The sequence below is a fragment of the Pygocentrus nattereri genome, chromosome 2 (assembly GCF_015220715.1).
Source record: "Pygocentrus nattereri isolate fPygNat1 chromosome 2, fPygNat1.pri, whole genome shotgun sequence".
Taxonomy (NCBI): domain Eukaryota; kingdom Metazoa; phylum Chordata; class Actinopteri; order Characiformes; family Serrasalmidae; genus Pygocentrus; species Pygocentrus nattereri.
In genome coordinates, this window is record NC_051212.1 from 53,208,243 (window position 1) to 53,230,086 (window position 21,844).

General features: G+C 42.2%; 1 protein-coding gene, 1 long non-coding RNA gene and 1 other non-coding gene across 8 annotated transcripts; 2 read left to right on the forward strand and 1 right to left on the reverse strand.

Annotated features, from left to right (window-relative positions):
• Positions 1 to 994: 994 nt before the first annotated feature.
• Positions 995 to 18,256, reverse strand: pcyt1aa (phosphate cytidylyltransferase 1, choline, alpha a). 6 transcript variants are annotated; one of them, XM_037533492.1, is made up of 10 exons: positions 18,084 to 18,201; positions 17,189 to 17,248; positions 11,536 to 11,670; positions 11,348 to 11,447; positions 10,046 to 10,162; positions 8,617 to 8,768; positions 7,733 to 7,811; positions 7,361 to 7,503; positions 5,413 to 5,601; positions 995 to 3,863 (listed from the first exon to the last, which is right to left on the reverse strand). In XM_037533492.1, the coding sequence occupies exons 2-10, from the start codon at positions 17,204 to 17,206 to the stop codon at positions 3,612 to 3,614; spliced, it is 1,185 nt and encodes a 394-aa protein (XP_037389389.1). In that variant the 5' UTR covers positions 17,207 to 17,248; positions 18,084 to 18,201; the 3' UTR covers positions 995 to 3,611. The 6 variants fall into 6 exon arrangements, with proteins under 6 accessions (XP_037389389.1, XP_037389385.1, XP_017558924.1 ...); XM_037533488.1 differs by having other exon boundaries at positions 11,536 to 11,673; XM_017703435.2 differs by lacking the exon at positions 17,189 to 17,248 and having other exon boundaries at positions 18,156 to 18,256.
• LOC108430707 lies at positions 18,248 to 21,402 on the forward strand. The gene is made up of 4 exons (XR_001858096.2): positions 18,248 to 18,262; positions 19,121 to 19,294; positions 20,036 to 20,169; positions 21,035 to 21,402. It is a non-coding gene; the product is annotated as an uncharacterized LOC108430707 (long non-coding RNA).
• On the forward strand, positions 19,394 to 19,528 carry LOC119262675. The gene has a single exon (XR_005129815.1). It is a non-coding gene; the product is annotated as a small nucleolar RNA SNORA13 (small nucleolar RNA).
• Positions 21,403 to 21,844: the final 442 nt, after the last annotated feature.

Genomic DNA, 21,844 nt, shown 5'->3' on the forward strand with positions numbered 1-21,844 from the left:
TAGCACCAAAAAGGGTTCTTCAATTGTTACAAGCTTGATATCATAACAATAGAAGAACCCTTTTTAAAAAGGTTTTATAAAGAACCATCTACAACACATTCTCCATCAATCTGAAGAATCATTTCACCGTGCAAAGAACCCTTTAACATCCACAGGTGTTTCTGTCCATCCTTCCACTGTGAGAAGACTACTCAGCGCTGTGGATCTGAAAGGATGTGTGGCTGATCAAGAAGAACCTCACTGAGAAAAGGAGACGGACACATCAAACAAAGAAGCTGAACGATGGACTGACCACCTCGGAGTCCAGACCTCAGCACCACGGAGCGGTGGGCAGCCCAATCCGCAGCGCCTGGGGAGCAGTTGGGGGTTAGGTGTCTTGCTCAAGGGCACCTCAGCCATGTGCTGTCGGTTCTAGGGATCGAACCAGCGACCTTCCGGTCACGAGGCTGATTCCCTAACCTCCAGCCCACGACTGCCCAGGTCGTTGTATATGGTTCTATGTCGAAACTTTTTAAAAATGGTTCTATAGCACCAAAAAGGGTTCAGCTATTGCTCATGATGTCAAGCTTGTAACAACAGAAGAACCCTTCTTAGTGAGGAAATCTCGTATATCCAAAATTGTAACTTTACGGGAGAAAGAAAAAACATGCTTTAATTTTAATGAAAGTCAATGGAACCAGAATTTTTTCCAAGTCATTTTGGGCCATTTCTTTTGGTCCATTTATCAGGAACTTAACACACAATGTAAAGAGCAACAGGTGTTTTCAAATTATGTCAAAAACTGAAAAACGACAAAAACGGAGATGCCAGGTTTTCTGTGACATGCAACATATTTTCGTTCCGGATCAATGGACTGACCACGCCAGAGTCCAGACCTTAACATCTCTGAATGTGGGATTCCGTGAATCATTAGAAGCAGAAAGTGCTGCCAACTTCTAAGACTGAACTGTGGAGGCATGTCTGCAGATTTGATGACAATAAGTATTTCATGAGCTCATTGTAACTTAAGATTGTTTATTGGTCTTTTTGTCAGAATAGGAGAAGGAGGGCAAAGACCTTTGAGAAAATCCAGCTTCTAGACTCGGCTTGTGCAAACAGAAGTGGGCAGAAGCACAAGAATCACTTTACACATCCTGCCTCCTACTGAACTGGGTGAGAGTGCTAAAAGCAAATGTCCGTATGTGACAGCTGACCTGTGCCAAACCCATCCATTCAAGTGCTTTACGGTGAGACGTGATACATTTGTGCACGAACACGTTTAAAACACGGTGAAATCAAAATCGTCCCACACGTATCAGGACGTTCGACCTCTAAACAGTCTCCCAAGGCCGTCTTTACCAAACTTTAACTCAAGAAAAACAATTAAAATCTCAGTTTAAAACGACTTCACGTCCAAGATAGTCTTAAACTGGGAATTAGTGATCACAAATCAGGGAAATGTGGAAAATGCGCAGTGAAATAAAGTCTAGGATAGGGCGTTAAATAAATAAATAAACTAAATAGCCTTTATCATTTTTAAAACCCAAAGTGAATCAATACTCGCTTTAATAAAAGATGGGAAGAAACAACCGATCACACACAGTTAAAAAGAGCGGAGGCCCAGAAGTGCTTAACCCTTAATGTGCAAAACCAGCAGCCTGCTTCAAGCTCCCCCAGCTGGACAAGTAGCCTTATTTTAGTGCCTCTGTAATCCAGTAACGCTGACCCAACAGTACCGACTCTGAAGTAGAAAATGTGGACAGGTCGTCACATCTGATCAGATCCAGCAATCCTGCTTTTGTCAAAAAGGACACAAACACTGATTTATGGATTTACAGTGAGATCAAGGACCTTACGGACCCCCAGCTGGACCACATTGGCTTCCACACACCTGGGTGAAGTCGGCGCCTCATGCAATCAGAAAAGGAGTGAACGTATAAAAGAAATAGAGGAAAACAGATGGGAGAATGAGAAAAATAACATCAAAATTGGTGGAGTGGCTGTGATGTACTGACAAAAGGACAAAAGCTAGTCTTTCTTAATCTGTGCTGACTTGCACAGAAATCGGGAAAAAAGGCGGATTTTTTACGGAAAATAAAGAAACCGATTAAATAGGCCTAAAAAAGTTAAAATCAAAGACTCATTTTTAATGAGACCCTTTTTAGACTAAGTTTAATGGAAATAAACTGGACACAAGAATGTAACTGCTGCACCATTTAAGGTGGAACGGAAAAATACAAGCAAGAAGCTTGTAACCTAAATGAATGGAATTCATTGTCTTGCATGTCCAGCTGTTGTTTGTTGAGGACGCTGGGTTTCATGGCATACGCTGTAGCCTACATGCTGTAATTGAGTAGATTTATTCTATGTAAACTGTTCATTTGTGCCACAGTAGCGCTGGTTAATGTCCTAGAAAGAAATAATAAGCAATTTTCCAAAAAGTGACGTCACCTACAGGCCATTAACAACCAAAATAGCCTGATCTGTGCTGACAAAGGAACCAGCTGTGCTTTCAGCCATTTCATTTCTCTGGCTATAACTGCTATTAGTCCAACTAGTCTTTTAAACCAGTGATGTGCTACATTTTTGTTGTTCCTATTTTTCTTTTCAATGTTTCATATATTTCATTTATTATTATTATTATTATTATTGTTAAGTGATTGCATCCAGGCAATTGTCTCAGGCTAAAATGGACAGCTGTAGAAAAGATCTGAGGAAGCTCTTTAGTCAATTTATCTAACTTTTTAGATGCAAAGAACTTCATGTGACTGCCGGGCTGACTCACGCGTGTTTAGCAGGCTTAAGATTCTCCACAAGGGGGAGCAATAGCACTCAAGTAGTTTCCAGTGCTTCATTACAGTGGCGCTTTGCATTTTTTTGTCCTCATTTATTCATGCTTATCAATTTTAAAAAATCTGTTGCTGTATTTTACGCACATTATTAAAATCTCAAGTGAAGTTCATGCGCAAGGCTGCTGAACTGACGTCCAAACGTGTGGTAAATGTCTCATGTTGGCTGCTTAGCCACGGGCTGTCTTGTTTAAAGCTGAGGCCATAACTGCATTTTAAACCCGGGCTGGTTAGAGTCAGCCTAAACATTGGTCACTGTGAAAGGTGTGAAAGCTCAATTCACTGAAAAAATACATTAGCACAAATGTTTCTTTTGGCAGCACAAATGAGACTGTTTTATTAGATTTGGACGCCGACGTTGGTGAGAATGATTTTAAATATATATTTTCACATAATTTTAAAAATAGCACAAATGGTGGGTTTCTGATTGTATGGAGGGCCAACTTCATACAGGTTGCTGGGAACTGGACTGGATTGCAGGCTTCCGTTTAAAAAAAAACTAAAAATAAATCCATATTGTATACACTGATCATAGTGAAGTAAAAACAGAATCTTTCCCCCAAACCTGACCCATTAAAAGGCTAACCGCTACAACTTGAATACTGACACGCCTAAACACTCCCACACCTGGTACGTCCGTTACATGGCTCTGTATGTGACCCTGTGTGGTCTGAGCGCTTCTCTCACGGTACTCCTTGTATTGGTTTCACTCACTCATTGAGGGACAGAGAGCTGTTAGTACACAAAGTCTGTTCGGGTTTCTGCAGTTTCGTTGCCGGCGGCTTAAAGTCCATCGTCTTCATCATGATCGTCATCATCGTTGTCGTCATCCTCCTCCTCCTCCTCCTCGCTGATGGCCTGGGGGCCGGAGTGGCTGTGCTGGGAGAAAGGTGAGGCGGGCGGCGAGGTTTTGGTGAAGAAAGGCAGGCGGAAGGTGGGCGAAGGCGAGCGCTCGCGGGTCGGGCTACTGGATGGACTTTGGTGGGGACTGATGGCTTGCAGCATGCGCCCCTTCCCTTCCTTCAGCATGTGTTTCTGCAAGGAATGACATTACGTAAGAAAACAGGACACCCCTTTTTATACACACACACACACACACACACACACACTTACATTTTGTCGCTCCATTTTCTCTCCGTTTTTGTCGTTGCATCATTTTAACACAGCAGCTTTCCTTTACATTGGGTTAAAATATTATGATGAATAGATGGACCAATAGAAATGATCCAAAATCACTTGGAATAAAATCTCTTTACATTAACTTATGTTAAATGTTCAGAGGGTGTTTGCATTTTCCTGTAAAGTTACTGTTTTGGAGATACTTTTTTTCCTTCAGACAGTGACTGACTGACACACACACACACACACACACACACACACACACACACACACACACACAGGTGCTGTCGGAACAAAACATCTCCATTTTTCCATGCTGTATTTGAGTTTTTGAACATAATTTTAAAATGCCTGTTGCTCTTTATATTGTGCGATTTTCATGATGAAAGAAATGACAAAAAAAAAATCTGGGTCCATTGATTTACATTAAGCCAGTTTTGGCGCAGGGGCCTCGGCCACCAAGGGCCCCCCATGCCATCTCCCACTGCCTGTGCAGCACTGCACAGCTCCACCATGCTGGACCTTGCAGGTGGTGGGCCCACATGGTCTCCCCACGTTGTCTCTTTGGGCTGAGACAGGGGACACTACCTACCCCTGGAGCCAGGCCTGGGGGTCCTGGTGACCCTCTCCCAGGCAGGGTACTCGATTTTCTATGCCCATTTTTTATGGTGGGTCCAGGACCCGCTGGAGGGATTACATCTTCAACTTGGCCTGGGAGCAGCTTGGGGTCCCTGTGAATGAGCTGGAGGACGTTGTGGGGGAACAGGGTCATCTGGGATTCTCTGCTCTCCCAACTGCTACCAAATGCAGATGCTACCCCATCTGGACTAAGCGGTTAACCACGATTTAAACGTTCAACATTTAAACGTTTCTTTCCACATAAAATCATGAACTACACTATATTTCCAGAAGTATTTGTCTCGTCTGCCTTCACACGCATATGAACTTGAGTGACATCCCTTTCTTAATCCATAGGGTTTAATAAAATGTAGTCTTGGTGACCCCTGGTTCCTACCACCACCACTGTAAAGACATCTGGTTAGACGAACGAGGTTGGTTTACCTCTCAACCACTGAACTATGCAGAAATTTTGAAAAACCAGCGGAACTCCCGTTTAAGCCCACATTCCCTAAAACCAGGAGCGCCCAAAACTTTTTGTTCTGTGTTTTTAAAAGTGAATTTTATAAAAGTACACTATATGTTGTTAACACAACACTTCAAACGTATACTGTATGCTAAAATAAATGAAAATACTTCAAAATAAAAGCAAGAACTGAATAGGTTATATGTACATGGACTAACTTTGGCCAGTCCTGACTTAATCAGTGCCTCAGTAAAATAAAAGCACAAATACAGCATAAAATTATAGTACGTTGTCAAATTTACACAATACCGGTGTTTTCCATGCAGCTGCATGAAATTGGAGAAAGTAGAAAATAAATGTAGGACGATTTGAATCACTCACCAGCGCTCCCTCCGGTCCGAACATCTGCAGGAAGTTGCCGATGAACTCGCGGGACTTCTCCTCCCACTTCTGAATGAGGTCAATGCTCTTCTCCTCCACCTTCTGCACAAACTCCTTACTCTTCTCCTCCACGTTCCGCACCTTCTGCTTCACCTTGTCCACGTGCTCCTGCAGGTGGTACTTCTTCTCCTGCGTGGTGGGAACCAAAGCAGCCGCTTAAATTTTCAAATTATGCAAGAAAGTAAAACAAACACGTTCACAAACGACTTACTGTGAGTTAACGCAGCACCTCTTATCCTTGATGCCATCTAGTTAGTTAAAAGGGGAACTCCACCGATTTTTCACATTTTCTACATAATTACATGGCTGAGATGTAAACAGAGTTGTTCAGTGTGGTTTGGTGTGAAATGCTTCTCTCTAGAGAAGCTTGCTGTATGAGAACTGTTCACAGTGGTGGTGATGGGAACCGGACGTCTGAAGGGTTCAAGGACTCTGAAAGGAGTTTCTGACATGACATTTGGGGCCTTATGACAATTCAGTGGCTGACAGCGATTACAGACAATATTGGCTGACATATATTTATTCAACATTTAGTTTAATTAAACAGTTTATTGATATATCTGTCTATTCTCAGTTTTCACACTTCTTGGACTCAAAGAAAGAGCGGAAACTCACTGTCTACAAAGTAAATATAATATAACATAATATAATACACTCACAGGCCACTTTATTAGGTGCTAGTAAAAGGTTGGCCCCACTTTTGCCTTCAGAACTGCCTTAATTCTTCATGGCAAACAAAGATTTTGGCTGGTTATTTGAGTTATTTGAGTCAGCAGTTTCTGAAATACTCAGACCAGCCCGTCTGGCACCAACAACCACGCCACGTTCAAAGTCCCTTAAATCCCCTTTCTTCCCCGTTCTGATGTTCGGTCTGCACTGAGTTGCGGCCGTGTGACTGGCTATATAAACATTGCAGTGCTACAAAGAACTCTTGCAGTTTCAGTTTCTATTAAATATCTAATTTTAGTTGGATTTCGTCATAGACAGTTTTTTTTTTTTTTTTTTACCATGGCTCGTTCTTATATGGATTGAACTGGTTCAAAGTCAAAGTTGAAAACACATTTTGGACTTTTATAACAAAAAAAATTTTGGGATGCAGCATCACCTCCCACTCTAAAACGCAGGGGCTATAAAATAGGGCTCCGTCTACACACTAACACTGTGTTTCGGAAGTGACGCGAAAACGTGGGACAACAATATTTGGATGAAATTTTAGTTACAAATTAAATGTTTAATTATTGTTTAAATGTGAAACTTTCAAGGGGCGGCACGGTGGCGTTGTGGGTAGCGCTGTCGCCTCACAGCAAGTAGGGCCTGGGTTCGATTCCCTGGCCAGGTGACCAGGGTCCTCTCTGTGTGGAGTTTGCATGTTCTCCCCTTGTCTGCGTGGGTTTCCTCCGGGTTCTCCGGTTTCCTCCCACAGTTCAAAGACATGCAGTCAGGCCGACTGGACGTGCTAAACTGCCCCTGGGTGTGAGTGACTGTCTGTGTCTGTCTGCCCTGCGATGGACTGGCGACCTGTCCAGGGTGTATCCTACCTTTCACCGAAGACTGCTGGGATAGGGTCCAGCACCCCCTGCGACCCTGACGGAGAAGCGGCTTAGAAAATGGATGGATGGATGTTCTTTTTAACTTTTTCTTTTACTGTGGGATAGGGATACTGAGGGGGTGGAGCTGGAGAAACTAAAAACTGGCTGTACAATGTGAGTCGGCTCCCAAATTTCACCTAAAAGAGGCCACTCGTTGGGGAACGGACACAACCCTAGCTATAATTCAGCTACTACAATATATTTAGGTATGCAACATTCTTTCTGACCATTTATTGACAGTATGTCAGGGGTAATGAGGTCAGAAGTTGTGGCGAGAGGACTGACTTGGGTGAACTCACGTTAATGAAGCTGACATTGAGCTCCTTGGCTGTGTAGCCACGCTGGAGGTTTCGCCTCACGTACACGTCGTAGTCCCTGACGATGCGTGTGATGATGTCAGAGGTTGAGATGCCCTCTGTCCGCTGGGTTGGAGCAAACATTCCTGTGAAGAGCCAAGAGAATTAAAACAGATGCTTTACTGCTTTTTCGACTGGGCTGAAGAACATTAATCCTACATGCTTGTTACCAAGAAAACAAGGATACAAGTGCATTAACCTCAATCAGAGATGTGCATTCCAACAAAGGGTTTCCTGCCATGCAGGCCTGGTATGTTATATATCATGTACAACAGTAACTGCTCCTCCACAGATGGAGCAGAGAGACAGACTCACCAGCCTCCTTGATGTGCTTATAAACATCATCACTCCCTGCAGATGAATATGGGATGTCATCATGGGCTACAAAGTCAATCTGGTGGTATCAAAAGAGAGAAAGAGTTATAAAGAGGAGTGTTTAGCATTACAGGTACTGAGAGCTGATTGGTGGGCGTTACTCCTACTGAGCGCTGGTTAGTTAGCATTACTGCTACTGAGAGCTGATTAGAGGGTTGATCAGCTCACTGGCTGAGTAAGGCGTTTCACTCTCCTTGATATCATCATGTACATAAGACACTATTAGAAAAGCGAAATATGACAGCAGTGTTGATGTATTTTACGCCGTGAAAAACTGGTGCATTTAACCCAGAGGTGGACGAAGTACATACAACAGGTACTTGAATTAAAGTAGAGACACCCAAGGTAAAATATCACTCCAGTAAAAGTAGAAGGTCCTTATTCTAGACCTCAACTTGAGTAAAAGTACTAAAGTATTTGCCTTCAAATGTACTTAAGTATAAAGTAAAAGTACTAAAAGAGTAATTCTGGCTCTGATGTCCTGTTATCATTTTTATAACCAGACTGGCTTCATGAACTCATTTCAGGTGAAAGTCCTCCAACGTCTCTCTTGGTAAACCAGTCTTTTAATAGAACGTCATTAATTAGTGACGCTGACGTCTATTAAAATGATCAGAAGCACAAAACACTGAAGGTAAACAGTTTCCATCAGGGAGAACCGAGTGGCTCTGAAATCACTTTTTACACACAAGCAAAGTTGCAATGTAGGAGGAAAAAGTCGGATATTAGACTCTGAAATGTGGTGGAGTGAAAGGAAAAAGCCGCCCAGTAATGGAGAAACTTCAGTACAGATACACCAAAAAATACTTAAGTACACCACTCACGCGGTGTTTAGTGAGGAACTCTGGTGTGAGGGTCCATGGAGCGTTGCGGACCACCTCGTCCACATAGCGGCAGTGTGTAACTGCATCGTAGCGCTCCTCCTCGTTCATCACTGTGAAGCCCTTCAGCTTGTGTGTCAGCTCGTCACTGCACACTGAGGAAAGACCAGGAGGAAAATAACACAGAGAGCCAACAATTTCTCAGAAAGCACTGTGAATTTAGATAAGGGCAGCATTTCACTATGACTCATCCATCTGCACTAAGATTTGGTTCAGTGTTCAGAAATTCATGGAATTCACTGCCATCTTCTAGAGAAAGCAACAAATAACAGTTTGCTGAACCAACACAGTAAATAATAAATGAAGTATAATTTAAACGCATGTTAATAATTCAGTATATAGCACTATGCAGGAGCCAGAGAGCACCATTCTTTTAAATTTCCAGCCAAAAAAGGGATTAAGTACAAGCTATTCATTTTTCAGGAGATATTTCTGAGATAACAGATAATCAACTCGCATAAGGAAGGAGAAAGTGAAAGGAAAATAAGTGAAAAAACACTAAAGTTCAGAAAATGATTAAAAGCTTCAGAGAAAATGGGCCTCCTAACAACCACCTGGAAGACCTGGTAGACCCCAGCACTGCCCCCATCAGATAAACAGCACTGAAAGCTTTGATCTCTGAGAGAGAGGAGAAAATCAAGCTGCTCCAGATCTGAAAACATCTACAGGTGTTTCACTGTGTCTTCCATCCTTCCACTGTGAGAAGACCACTCAGCACCGTGGGTCTGAAAGGACGTGTAGCTGATCACAAAGAACCTCACTGAGAAAAGGAGACGGACACATCAAACAAAGAAGCTGGACGATGGACTGACCGCCCCACGGAGTCCAGACCTCAACACCACTGAAAGTGTTTGATTACTTCAAAAAATGATCAACCAACTTCTGAGACTGAACTTTGGAGGTGTGTCTGAAGAGTCTTTGAGGAACTGAAAGCGAGTCTCATTAAAACAATAGAAGCTGTAATGAAGGTAAAGTGTGGACACACCAAACATGGAAAAATGATAGTATTTAGTTTCTGAGGCTTTTGTGTAATTTTCTGCTGGTTGGCTGTTTTGACTGGTAATAAAATAAATGACGGATGGTCTGACTTTTTCCATGTACTCTATGTTCAATACACTTAGATGAGAAAAGCTGCATACTATGGTTCTGACTGGTGTGCTGATTTCTAAAAATAGCAATAAAGCTAATTCCAGAGTCACATGGTAGGACACCGAAGTGGGCCGACACAGAGAATAATTCAGTGACACCTCAGTCAACCTCAATATTGTCTAACGTGTATTTTGCTCAGTTTTCCTGTCTCTTATGGCTGTATATCTGAATTAGACCCCATTTTTCAGACAGTCAGACATCAGAGTGTAAAACCTAAACGTACCGCCCACGATGAGGTGCGTGTTTGGGAAGAGCCCTTTGGCCTGCATGAGGGCGCGGGCGTGTCCTGAGTGGAACATGTCGAAGATGCCGTCAGCGTACACCCTCACCGGCCGGTCAGCTGAGAGGAGACAGTACAAATGAAAGAACAAAAAAATGTATTTTCAACAGTGTGTTTCCTTCATTCTTTATGTGTGAATTAAGTTTGTACAATCCCCCCATTTAGTCGATCAGCTGAGGCATGCCTGGAGTTCCTTAGGTGCTTCCTTAGGTCCAAACCCTTTTCTTATTTTTACCCCTACAGCTTGTTTTCTAGTGTCACTCTAACCCCTTGTTCCTGAGCTACAGGGCAGTGGTTGAGATCTTCCCTCTGAAATGGGACCCTCAAATAAAAGAGCATCACTTCATTATCAGCTACCAGCGCCGCTCTGTAGGCGACCCTGCCCGTCTGCAGGGACAGCAGAGGAGGGGAAAGTTCAGCTCCTCACTGCTGGGCTTTAGTTACATTAAGGGATCATACGCCTTCAAAGAGGGGGCAATTATTTATTATCACCCCCCCCATTGATATGAAGCTGAAGTCAGATGTTCTCCAGCTTCTTGTTCGGATTGCTCCACCTTAAATGGTGCGACAGTTATATTCTGGCGCTTCAGGTCTCAGAACTGCTGGACTATTTAAGGTGGAATGGGAAAGTTAGCTAGCTAGCTACCGAGACATTAGCATGCTATTAGTGATTTTTTATGCTTGTTATGAAGAAAAACGACACTGAAACGACATTAAACTAAGATAAAACAGTGTTTACTGTAATTTTTTAATTACAGTAATTTTGTAATTTAGAGAGCTAAGGGCTAAGTGGTAGGGGCGAGGGGTGAAAAGAGACTGGGCCTTAGTTTTGAATTGTTGCTATGTAAGTAGTGTTAAAGAAGCTGCTACTGTTTCTACTTCTTGGTCTGAAATGCTTCATTCTGGAGAAACTTAGAGAGCCAGAATTGTTCACAGTGGAGGTGATAGGAACCAGATGTCTGAATTCAGTTTTAATGCCTTTAAAAGCCACCTCTTAGAAAGGTATTAGACAAAATGACTATAAGAAAGTTGTTTGATGACTTTTTACAATATATAAAAAAAACAAAAAAGTATTTTTATTGTAGATATCATGACCCTTGGTTCCTATCACCACCACAGAAATCAGAGCTGGTTTCTCTCAAATGAACCATTTCACATTATCCCACTGTGAATGGCATTGTTTACATCTCAACCACTGAATTATGCAGAAAATTTCCCTTTAGAGCAGGAGTAACTGTAACTTACATGGTGTTCCTCTTTTAGCCTCGTCCATGCTGACTCGTTTATATGGCTTGTCTTCCAGTGAATCGAGCTGGTCTGCGTAGGGTGCTGGATCGCTTAAACCCTGTGGAGAGCGAAAAGAAGCCCAGGTTCGCAGCTGTTTTCTCCTACAGGCGTACAAACAGAGAGCTTTGCTGTTTTATCTCACTCACCAAAGTGTGGCGTTTCAGCTTGAGCACCCTCTCGCCTTCCTCTGCATCTCCGTTTGATCCCTCTCTCCTCCTCTTCCTGGAGATGGGTCGCCCTGAAGTGTGCGCCTCCATTCCCAAAACAGTAAGCCTCTGCTCCTGCTGGACAAAACCAAATCAATCAAGAAAACAAACAGGGTGGAAGGATATGGACAAAATATCCAAATGAAAGTCATATTGCTATGTTTTGTGACTGCGATTTCTACACAATATGGCCAAAAGTATGTGAACACCCCTGCTAATTGTTTCAGCCATGCTCACTCATAACAGGTTTATTAAATCAAGCTCATATTCATGCAATCTCCATAGACAAACAATGGCAGTAGAATGGGTTGTACCGAAGAGCTCAGTGACTTTAAATGTGGCACTATCAAAGAATGCAACCTTTGCCATGAAATTTCTGTCCTGCTAGATTTGCCCCAGTCAACTGTAAGTGCTATTATTTTGAAGTGGAAGCATCTAGAAGCAATGACAGCTTGGCCCCACAAACTCACAGGGGAGGGTTGCTGATTGTTGAAACACATAAAAGCGTAAGTGTTGCAGCACACACTACAGAGTTTCAAACTCCCCATGGAAGCAACATCAGCACAAAAACTGCGTCAGGAGCTTCATGAAATGGGTTTCCATGGCCGAGCATCTGCACACAAACCTAAGATGACTATGCACAAAGCCAAGCGTCAGCTGGAGTGGTGTAAAGTAAACAGTAAAGTTTGGTTGAGGAGGGATAATGGGCTGGGGCTGTTTTTTCCAGGGTTCAGTTTTTGAACTCCAGTGGCCTGATGAATTGGAATGCTGACTGAGAGCCAGGCCTTCTTGTCTAAAATCACTGCCTGACATCACAAATGCTCTTTTGACTGAAAAAAATCCCAAACATACACTCCAAAATCTTGTGGAAAGCCTTCCCTGAAGAGTGAAGGCTGTTATGGTCGCAAAAAGGGTCCATGTTTAACCATGTTAAAGCCCATGGTTAAGGAATGGGACGTCCAACAAGCCTATATACGTGAGATAATCAGGTGCCCTCATACTTTTGGCCATATAGTGCACATTGTAGAACTCTGGATGTATCGGATATACACCGCACTATTTTTGACCAAAATACACTCACTGGCCACTTTATTAGGTACACCTAGTAAAAGGTTGGACCCCCTTTTGCCTTCAGAACTGCCTTAATTCTTCGTGGCAGACTTTCAACAAGGTGTTGGAAATGTTCCTCAGAGATTTTGGTTGGTTATTTGAGTTCCTGTTGCCTTTCTATCATCTGGAACCAGTCTGCCCATTCTCCTCTGACCTTTCACATCAACAAGGCATTTTCGTCCACACAACTGACCGCTCACTGGATATTTCCGTTCTCTGTAAACCCCAGAGATGGTTGTGCGTGGAAATCAGTAGATCAGCAGTTTCTGAAATACTCAGACCAGCCCGTCTGGCACCAGCAACCGCGCCACGTTCAAAGTCCCTTAAATCCCCTTTCTTCCCCGTTCTGATGCTCGGTCTGCACTTCAGCAAGTCGTCTTGACCACCTCTACATGCCTAAACGCACTGAGTTGTGGCCGTGTGATTGGCTATTTGTGTTGACAAGCAACTGAACATATGTACCTAATAAAGTGGCCAGTGAGTGTATACCTATGTAGTTGTCTTTTTTTTCCATGATGCTCAAAAATTAATACCTTGCACTCATTGTCTGCTTTAATTGCAACTGGAAAACTAATGAAGGGAGGTCTCTGACTTCTGCCCAGTACTGCATATCATGTAGCTCTACCACAAACCACAAAGCAACTCTGACACCAATCCAGTGACACTATATCCACCCAAGACTGAGTTTCAGGACATTAGACACCGCATGACCCACTTGGCCACGATTCACACCACGATAAACGAACACAGCTACACTTTTTAAAAAGAGTGCCACAAAAGATTTTATGGCCAATACCTCAGGAAAACTACTTCTGGCTCCCTGAGGTGCCAGATACGCCCAGACCTCAAAGTGGAACGCATGCAAACAAGCACGGTTAGCTAACTATGCTGTGGGCTGCCGAAGTGGTTTTTAGGCTTTATTCGCTGATTAGTTCTACAACAGTCAAATAAAACCAATCTATCAAATTAAAAGATCACCAACACTGTCACTAAATAAGTGAACGCAGTCCAGCACTCAATACATGTCAAACCATCAATCAAACAACGACTGCTAATGTTAGCAGGTGCTGCTACGAGGGGGGCACTGGTCAGCGAGCTAAGCTAACAGCTCTTTTCACCTCAGAACAGGCTGGATTCTGCTGAAATTAAGTGACCCGGGTTTAGATGACAGTGAATCAGATTTGAGGGAGTGATGTTCCTGGTGTTGGAGGAACAGAAAGGCGAGGTTAAACCTTTTTATTTGGTGTTTGGTGGATGTGTAGCCTGCTAACGTTAGCGTTAGCGCTGGGAAATTTCACAACATACATCGTGATCATGATAAATTACGTCACAATACGATTCGATACGCTTTTCTGAACACACTGTGCAGATCATCATACTGACAAACTGCATATTTCACTATAACAAGAGCAAAACTAGTCGCTCTAAACTGGATTTAGTGCCAAATATTGAACAAAAATCATCGGGTTCACAGTTTTTGATAGTATTTTTTTTAATGTAGCTATCACTGCTGGTTCTTTTTTCTCTGTTCTAACTGATCAGATGTCAAAAAAATAAATTTCTGGACATATGGGGTGTATTGTGAACATTTTTTAAAAATATACCATATTATATATCGCTGCTGATGGAACAAAACCTCGCATCTCCAATTTTGTCGTTTTTCAGTTTTTGACATCATTTGAAAGAACTCGTCGTCCTATATACTGCGTGTAAATTTCATGATGAATGGCCCAAAATATATGACCCAAAATGACTTGGAAAGACGTCTGGTTCCATTGACTCACATTAATAGATACAAGGTTTTGCTCCAACAGCAGCTATATATATATATATATATATTATATATATATATATATATATAAATAACTCGTCGTCCTATATACTCCGTGTAAATTTCATGATGAATGGAACTAAATAAATGACCCAAAATGACTTGGTCTGTTTTTCCCTTCTGTAAAGTTCTCATTATGGAGATACGAGGTTTTGAGCCGACAACAGCAATATATTGGATATATTAGCATATACGATTTTTGCCACATCACCCACCTCTAGTTTGCATAAGTTGGAAGCCACAGAGTCAAACAGTACCCCACAACACAGTATACTACCATACTGCTATACTACAAAATATACGTATATTCATATTTTCCACTTTAGCGACTCAATTACTCCACGTAAAAATGCACAAATTTCATGGCTGTTGATTTATTAACATGCTTAATAACACAATATTACTCTGAATAAGAGCGAAGTCGTCGAGAACTTAAAACACAAGCTTCAGTTTTGTAATGGGTTAATTACCCAAGGACCTCAGAGGACCTAAAAACCTCATAATGCTTCTGCTGCCCTGGATACAATGAGTTATACATAGCAGATTTCATACTGAGACTCTCGCTGCATGAACCAAAAACCTGGCAGGCACTTCCCACATCGAGCGTAACAGGATTATATTTCAGCACGGAGTAGAGAGAGGAAACATTCACCTCCGCCGAGTCACTGAGGCGACAGGTTACTCACACACCTTCCTTTCTGGAATGATCTGAGTCTGACCAGGCACATTTTAACATTTTGATGCTTAAATACAACTAATTTAGCTAAACTAACATGGGTGCACATTATTTCTGGGCTCTATGAAGTCACTGCAGGGTAACTACACAGTTAATAACTCAAAAGGCTCAGAATTCAGTGACTACTATTAAACTAAAGTCAACATTTCTGCCTAATTCGGCTGTTAAGATCATTCAGAGCAGGTAGAGAAGCTTACTGATGTCTTTACTGCGGAACCAGCGGTCACAACGTCTACAACAGCCACTTTTGTTTAATAGTCAAAATGGCCAGTGAACCTACGTGTGTTTTACATCCAATGCTGATATTAATCAAATGGTAAATATGAAAAATAGACCTTCTTTGGGGTCGGTTTTGCCTTATAGCACCCTTTCTGCCTGAAATGACTATTAAAAAACACATTTTAGGCCAAAGGCTGTTCTCAAACCTGTCATAAAACAAGGTGTCGAGCATTGGACAAAATATTCATAACTGGTTTCACTGGTTAAAACTTTGGTTTTAGAGGCGTTAAACTATTAGGATGTCTGGTTCCTATCACCACCACTGTGAAGAATTCTGACTGGGTACGTTTCTCTAGAACAGGGCAAACCACTCTGAATGACTTCGTGCACAGCATTACGATTTACACACGCACACACACACACACACACACACCTTCTAAGCCGCTTCTTCCTCAGGGATGCTGGAGCCTGTCCCAGCTGTCATCAGGATACACCCTGGACAGGTCACAAGTCCATCGCAGGGCAGACAGACACAGACATACAGATTCACTCACACACCTAGGAGCAATTTAGCACATCCAGTTGGCCTGACTGCATGTCTTTGGACCATGGGGGGAAACCGGAGGAAACCCACGCAGACACGGGGAGAACATGCAAACTCCACACAGAGAGGACCGTGGTCACCCGGCCGGGGAATCGAACCCAGGCCCCCCTTGCTGTGAGGCGAGAGCGCTACCCACCACGCCACCCCGCATTATGATTTAATGATGCGAAATTTTTGAAAAGTAGGTGGAGTTCCCCTTTAATGGGTTATAAAGAAAGGACAACTAGGACTGTGTGCAGTAATCCTGCATTTTTAACCAAACGGTCCACACGCCGGTTCTTCAAGGGTTATTTACTATCGATAATGGTTCAATATAGAACTATGAACACTCAAAGAACTCTTTGCACGATAATAGGGTTCTTTGCAAGGTGAAATGGTTCTTTAGATGCTATAGAACCTTTCTGAAAAGGGTTCCTCTATGGCTACAAGCCAAAGAAGTCATTTTTGGTACTATATAGAACCCATTGAGCTAAGATTGTATTTTTATGGACCATCGCGATATCTGAAGACGAACAGATGTGTGTGTGTTCACAATAATATCATTTCTTTTGAATGAGAAAACCAGCCATGACGGGCATAAACAGATACGCTTCTGAATTATGCATAGAAAATGTATGGAAATCACACATTAATATGCAAATATGCACTTTAAAAAGACTAATTCCGTTGAACATGCATCGCCTGGGGTCTCTGTCTGATTGAAAAGGCCGTGCTAGTGCAGGAACACAGTTAAATGTGTCCTTGTCACCTGCACACTGTCTGAACGACTGTCCCTGGACGAGGCCTTCGCATAGCTACCAAAAGTGACCCCAGCAGCTGGTCAGACGTGCGGAGCGGGCAGGTCAGAAATAGCAGCTGGCTTTGTTAGTAAGTTATGGTCAGGGCTGGATGGGTGCTCTAACACCCAGCCAGCCAGCCTGTTCATTCATGTGCCAACCAGCAAACTTAACTAAAAGCCTCTCTAACTTACTGATCCAGACGAGGGGTCTATAAAGTCTCAGCTTAAAGGGGAACTCCACCAGTTTTTCAAAAGCCCCACATAATTAAACAGAGAGTCATTCTGAGCGGTTTGCTCTGTTCTAGAGAAACTTACCGAGCCAGAGCTGCTCATGGCGGCGGTGATAGGAACCAGACGACCACCTCTAAAAGCTCCCTACAAGAAATGGTTATGAATAAGTCGGCTGATACATGAGACACCGTTCTATGATAGTTTCGAGTTAAAGTTCTGGCCTAAATCATATTTTCCACTGTTACATATTCTATATAAAACTCAGAAGACTCGTGTGGGTTCTCTGGTCGGTTCTGGATAGTAAATATAATGTCTTTATTTGTGTTGTTGACATGGTGACCCCTGGTTCCCATCACCACCACTGTAAAGAAACCCGAGTCTGCGAGTTTTACTGGAAATCAGCCTTTCAGATCAAAAACCCAGAATGACTTTGTTTGCTGAATTTGTCAGAAATTTTGAAAGACTGGTGGAGCTGCCCTTTAACCCACTGCTCCATATGAGGGGTCTATAATGTCTCAGCTTAAGCCAGCTTGCTGAGCTCATTTAAGTCCTTATAGGCATGTAAGGCTGGGCTAGATAGACAGACTGTCTGTCTTACTGAACACACGGGCAACAAATAAATCGACATTAGAGTCAGAAATTATTCATTTTAAAGCTGACGTCACGCACAACAACATACACAAACCTGCGTAACTAACGTTACTAGTGTTAGCTATTAAATAAAACTGAAGTCAGCTTCTCTCTCGCCAGCTTCTTATTCGAATTGTCCGTTCCACCTTAAACGGCGCAGCTGTTCCATTCTGGCGACGTGTACACCGCTTTACACCGCCGCTGCCTGGGCGCTGCATTTAAGGTGGAACGTGAAATTCGAATTAAGCTGGCGAACAAGAAACTTCAGCCTGGAGGAGAACTGTCAGCTAACCGCGTTAAGACGAGATAACTTACAGAACTAACGCGACTATACCTGTTAGCTACTCACCCTCTCCGTGGTCAGTCTACAGCCAGGCTCAGTCTATAACCTGTTTAAAACGTTCGTCTGAATTGCGCTCACCGTACTTGTTGGAGCACAGCCTCACCGAGTCTGACCGACACCGTGGGCAAACGTCGAGGGCAGCTAGAGATTAGCGAAGAGTCGTCAGAGCACAATTGACCTCAAAGGTTTTATTTATTTATTTTGTAATACATTTTTATATTTGCAATTTGTTTAATATTTTATTATTATATTTTTATTGATATATTTCTATTATTATTATTATTAATTATTTTACACATTCTGCATCTTTCTATTTTACGTTTACGTTTTTCACGTAGCCGTCTAGTCAGATAACAACAAAGGATTTTTTTGTTTAGTATTTTATTGTTTTCTTGATTTTTATGTATGTATTAATATTTTTCGATTATTTTTCAGGGTTTTTTTCTAGTTTCTAAATTTTGTTTTGCACATTCTGTATCTGTTTTTTTAAATATCTTTTTCACATTTTTATTTTTTCACTTTTTGTTGCTTCTAGTGATGTATTTAGTTAGTTAGTTAGTTATTGTTTGGTTAAAATTGACCTCTTTAGCTTAGCCGTCAAAAGCGGCAGGACCCAAAAACCCACAAATAAAAGCCCTTTCTAGGGAACGACGCTGTAGGGCGCAAGGGGGCGAGCAGAAGCTGTCGTGTAGAAGGGAATTAACCGCACCCTGAATTACCTCTGTTAATGAAATGACCGAATAAAAGGGCAGAAAAGGAAACAGTAATTCAGAGTTTAACAAAATAAATAAATAAATTTTAAAAATCGGCAGCTCTGATAAGCGGAACTGCGAGAGAATGCACTTCAGAATTTGGACAGCGCCCACGCTCACTACTTTTCAAAATAAAAGTCACAATGCGAACGTCGTGCGTTTGTCCTTATGAAGACTCACGTTAATAAAAAAAATCTTTATTGTTATCTAAAACACGTTTAAATGAAAAATTTGATCAGAAACGTGACAACAGATACGATATATTGTTTATTGTTGATATTATTTCCTAAGGGCAAAGAAAGGAATGTATTCTGGCTTGTTGATGGACACCCAGAGGTCCGTGGGGGGTTTAAAAGGGGCTGCAGCGTGGCTCAGTAGGGTGGACCACGTGGAGCTCAGGCGGTGGAGATGGCGAGTAGATCTGAGGCGGTTTACAGCGGTTTACCTGCTGGTGGCTGACGATATGTAAGTAAATATGTGGCTCGTGTTAGTTTTAAGCTGCTTTTGGTTTTCTAGTCAAGTTAGTAGTTTAATGAGAAGCTGGTTATTCCAGTTTTCAGGTCGTGCCTTAATGTGTTGCCCATTCATTTTCATGTGGATGAATGTGGTGTCGAATAAGGCGCACAGTAACTCTTGTAACGGCCAAATGTGACGAAATATCTTGGTTATTTCTCTAACAGAGCTGTGGCAAGAACACTGTACACTTATAGGAAGAGATGGTTCTTTAGTCAAGGGGGTGATTGTGTGTAGAACAATGAGTTCTAACTATATAGTCTCCGGCTAAAGTGACTCTGCGTGGTGAAATGGTTCTTCAGGGTGTGTGTGGGGAACCTTTTCTGAAAATGGTTCTGTAGTGTGCCAAAAATGAAAACCCTTCTGTTGATGGTAAATGTTTTGCATGGAACCTCTTTGGAAATGACCTGTATAGAACTGGAAAGGGTTCTATTGCTGTAAGCTTGACTTTAACAAAACAGCCCTTTTGGTGGTGCTATATAGAACAACCTTCAAAAAAGGTTCTATATAGAACCAGGTTTTCATCACTCTGAACAATCTCACCATGCAAAGAACCAGGTAGGGTGTTTTAAGTAGGTAAATGGGTCTGTTCCCTTTTAACTAACCATATTTATGAGTGGAACATCTGAATATGCTCCACAGCTTGTCTGTATAATGGGTGAAGTGGATTAATGTGCTTTGTCTCTGCTGCAGGTCGCCACGTGAGGCCGGTGTGGTGAATGGCCTGCTGGGGCCATTTTAGTCTCGATGCTGGGCACATGGCCTGTTAACTGACACCGTGAGGACAGCGGATGTGCTTGAACACGCCGTGTTCACACCAGTTCCAGGTTTGATCAGATTACTATAACTAATCACAACCATCGTCTGACTAAATACATTCAGATTAGATTGTCTGAGGTGTTTTTGCATCAGCAATCGATGGAAAACCTTCATTTACATGCTCACTAGTAATCTGATCCAGTCAGAGTGAGAGGAGCAGCAGTGATTTTGTGTTTTTAATTGCTTTAAAATGACGTCAGACTCAGGAAAACGTCCTTCACGTGTCCTTATTAAAGAAGCTGGACGTCCGTCCCACCGGCGTCTTTTAAAGATCAGAGCATGAACTTCGTCTCCTCAGCAGACCAGTTTCTGCTCCGCCGTGTTGAACGGTATAAACTCTCACTGTGACACGACGCTCATGCAGAACGGAGTTAAAATTTCCGATAGGGAATGTAATCGGATACAGACGTTTACATTTCTGTTTAACGGATTATTTACAGAAATGCCCACGTTCAATCGGCATGGCCTCAGTCAGGCTAGACAATTCCGGCTGAGGGTATTTACATGTGTTCTATTCCGATTGAGCTCTCAGTTGGATTAAGTTTTAGGCTACATGATTTGTGCAAAAGGTGAGCCTGTATGAAGCCAACAATTTGGTGCAGCTCAGACTTTTAAAGGACCTCAGTGTTCTCTAGAGTTGAGTGAGAACTGTAAACGTTCCACGTGGTCGCGCCCGGGCTTGCCTTATTTATTCTGTTCATTTTTCATCGTGATCAACGTGGCGTAATCTAAGGCACAGACAACCTTTTCATGGCGTGGTCTGAGTCAGGAGGTCTTGCTGATTCCTGCTGGGACAAGAACATTTGGCTATCCTGTAAATGAATGCACCAGATAAAAAAACTATGTGCTCATGATTTCTTTCTCTTGTTGCAGGTGGATATAAACGGCTTGGATAACATGCTGGAAGTCCATGGAACGACGCGTCATGTAATGGAAGTGCAGAAACCTCAGTGCACAGGAGGAAGTCATGGTTTTGTTTCCATTCAGTGTGCATGGCTTTAAAAAGCACAGCACACTTTGTATCGCCTGTTTCTTGTTTATCAGTAGCTTCATTAATCATAGAGCAACACTAAGCTTTCTTTAAAGGTGTCCAAACCTGTGACCTTCAAAGATCCTACGAAGATGGGCACCCTGTGTGCCGGCCAGCGCAGTCATACTACTTCAGTTAAGAGCTCTGTGACTTGCTCAGTGTCAAAGTTTGCTTGTCTTGATTTGAATAAAATCTTGGAAAATCTTTCAAACTCTCATGTCTGCTTGTCTTCATGCACCGTTCTTACTGTGTGGAATGTAGTTTAAAGCCTAGTAATGACTCAAAACAGCTGACTTGCTTGGGTGGAATCTGTACCTTGGCATTAGAAGAAAAGAGCCCATTTCTTTTAAGTGGGCTGGTGAAATGTTTTTTAGCATGAATTGCCAAGTTGAATCCTGGACTATGATCCAGAACTTATGGATTATTTATATATATATATATATATATATATATATATATATATATATATATATATATAGAGCAGTGGAATTCAGAGTTAATCTGCCCTGGAAGAGTCTCAAATATTTGTTAATTATTTTGGTGGGACTTTTATGTGGTCATGACTTAATATTTACCTTCCCTCTACAAGCTAATATTGTGTAACGCAGCAATAATTTCAAACAAGTTGTCTTATTTTTGGTGTGTTTTTTTTT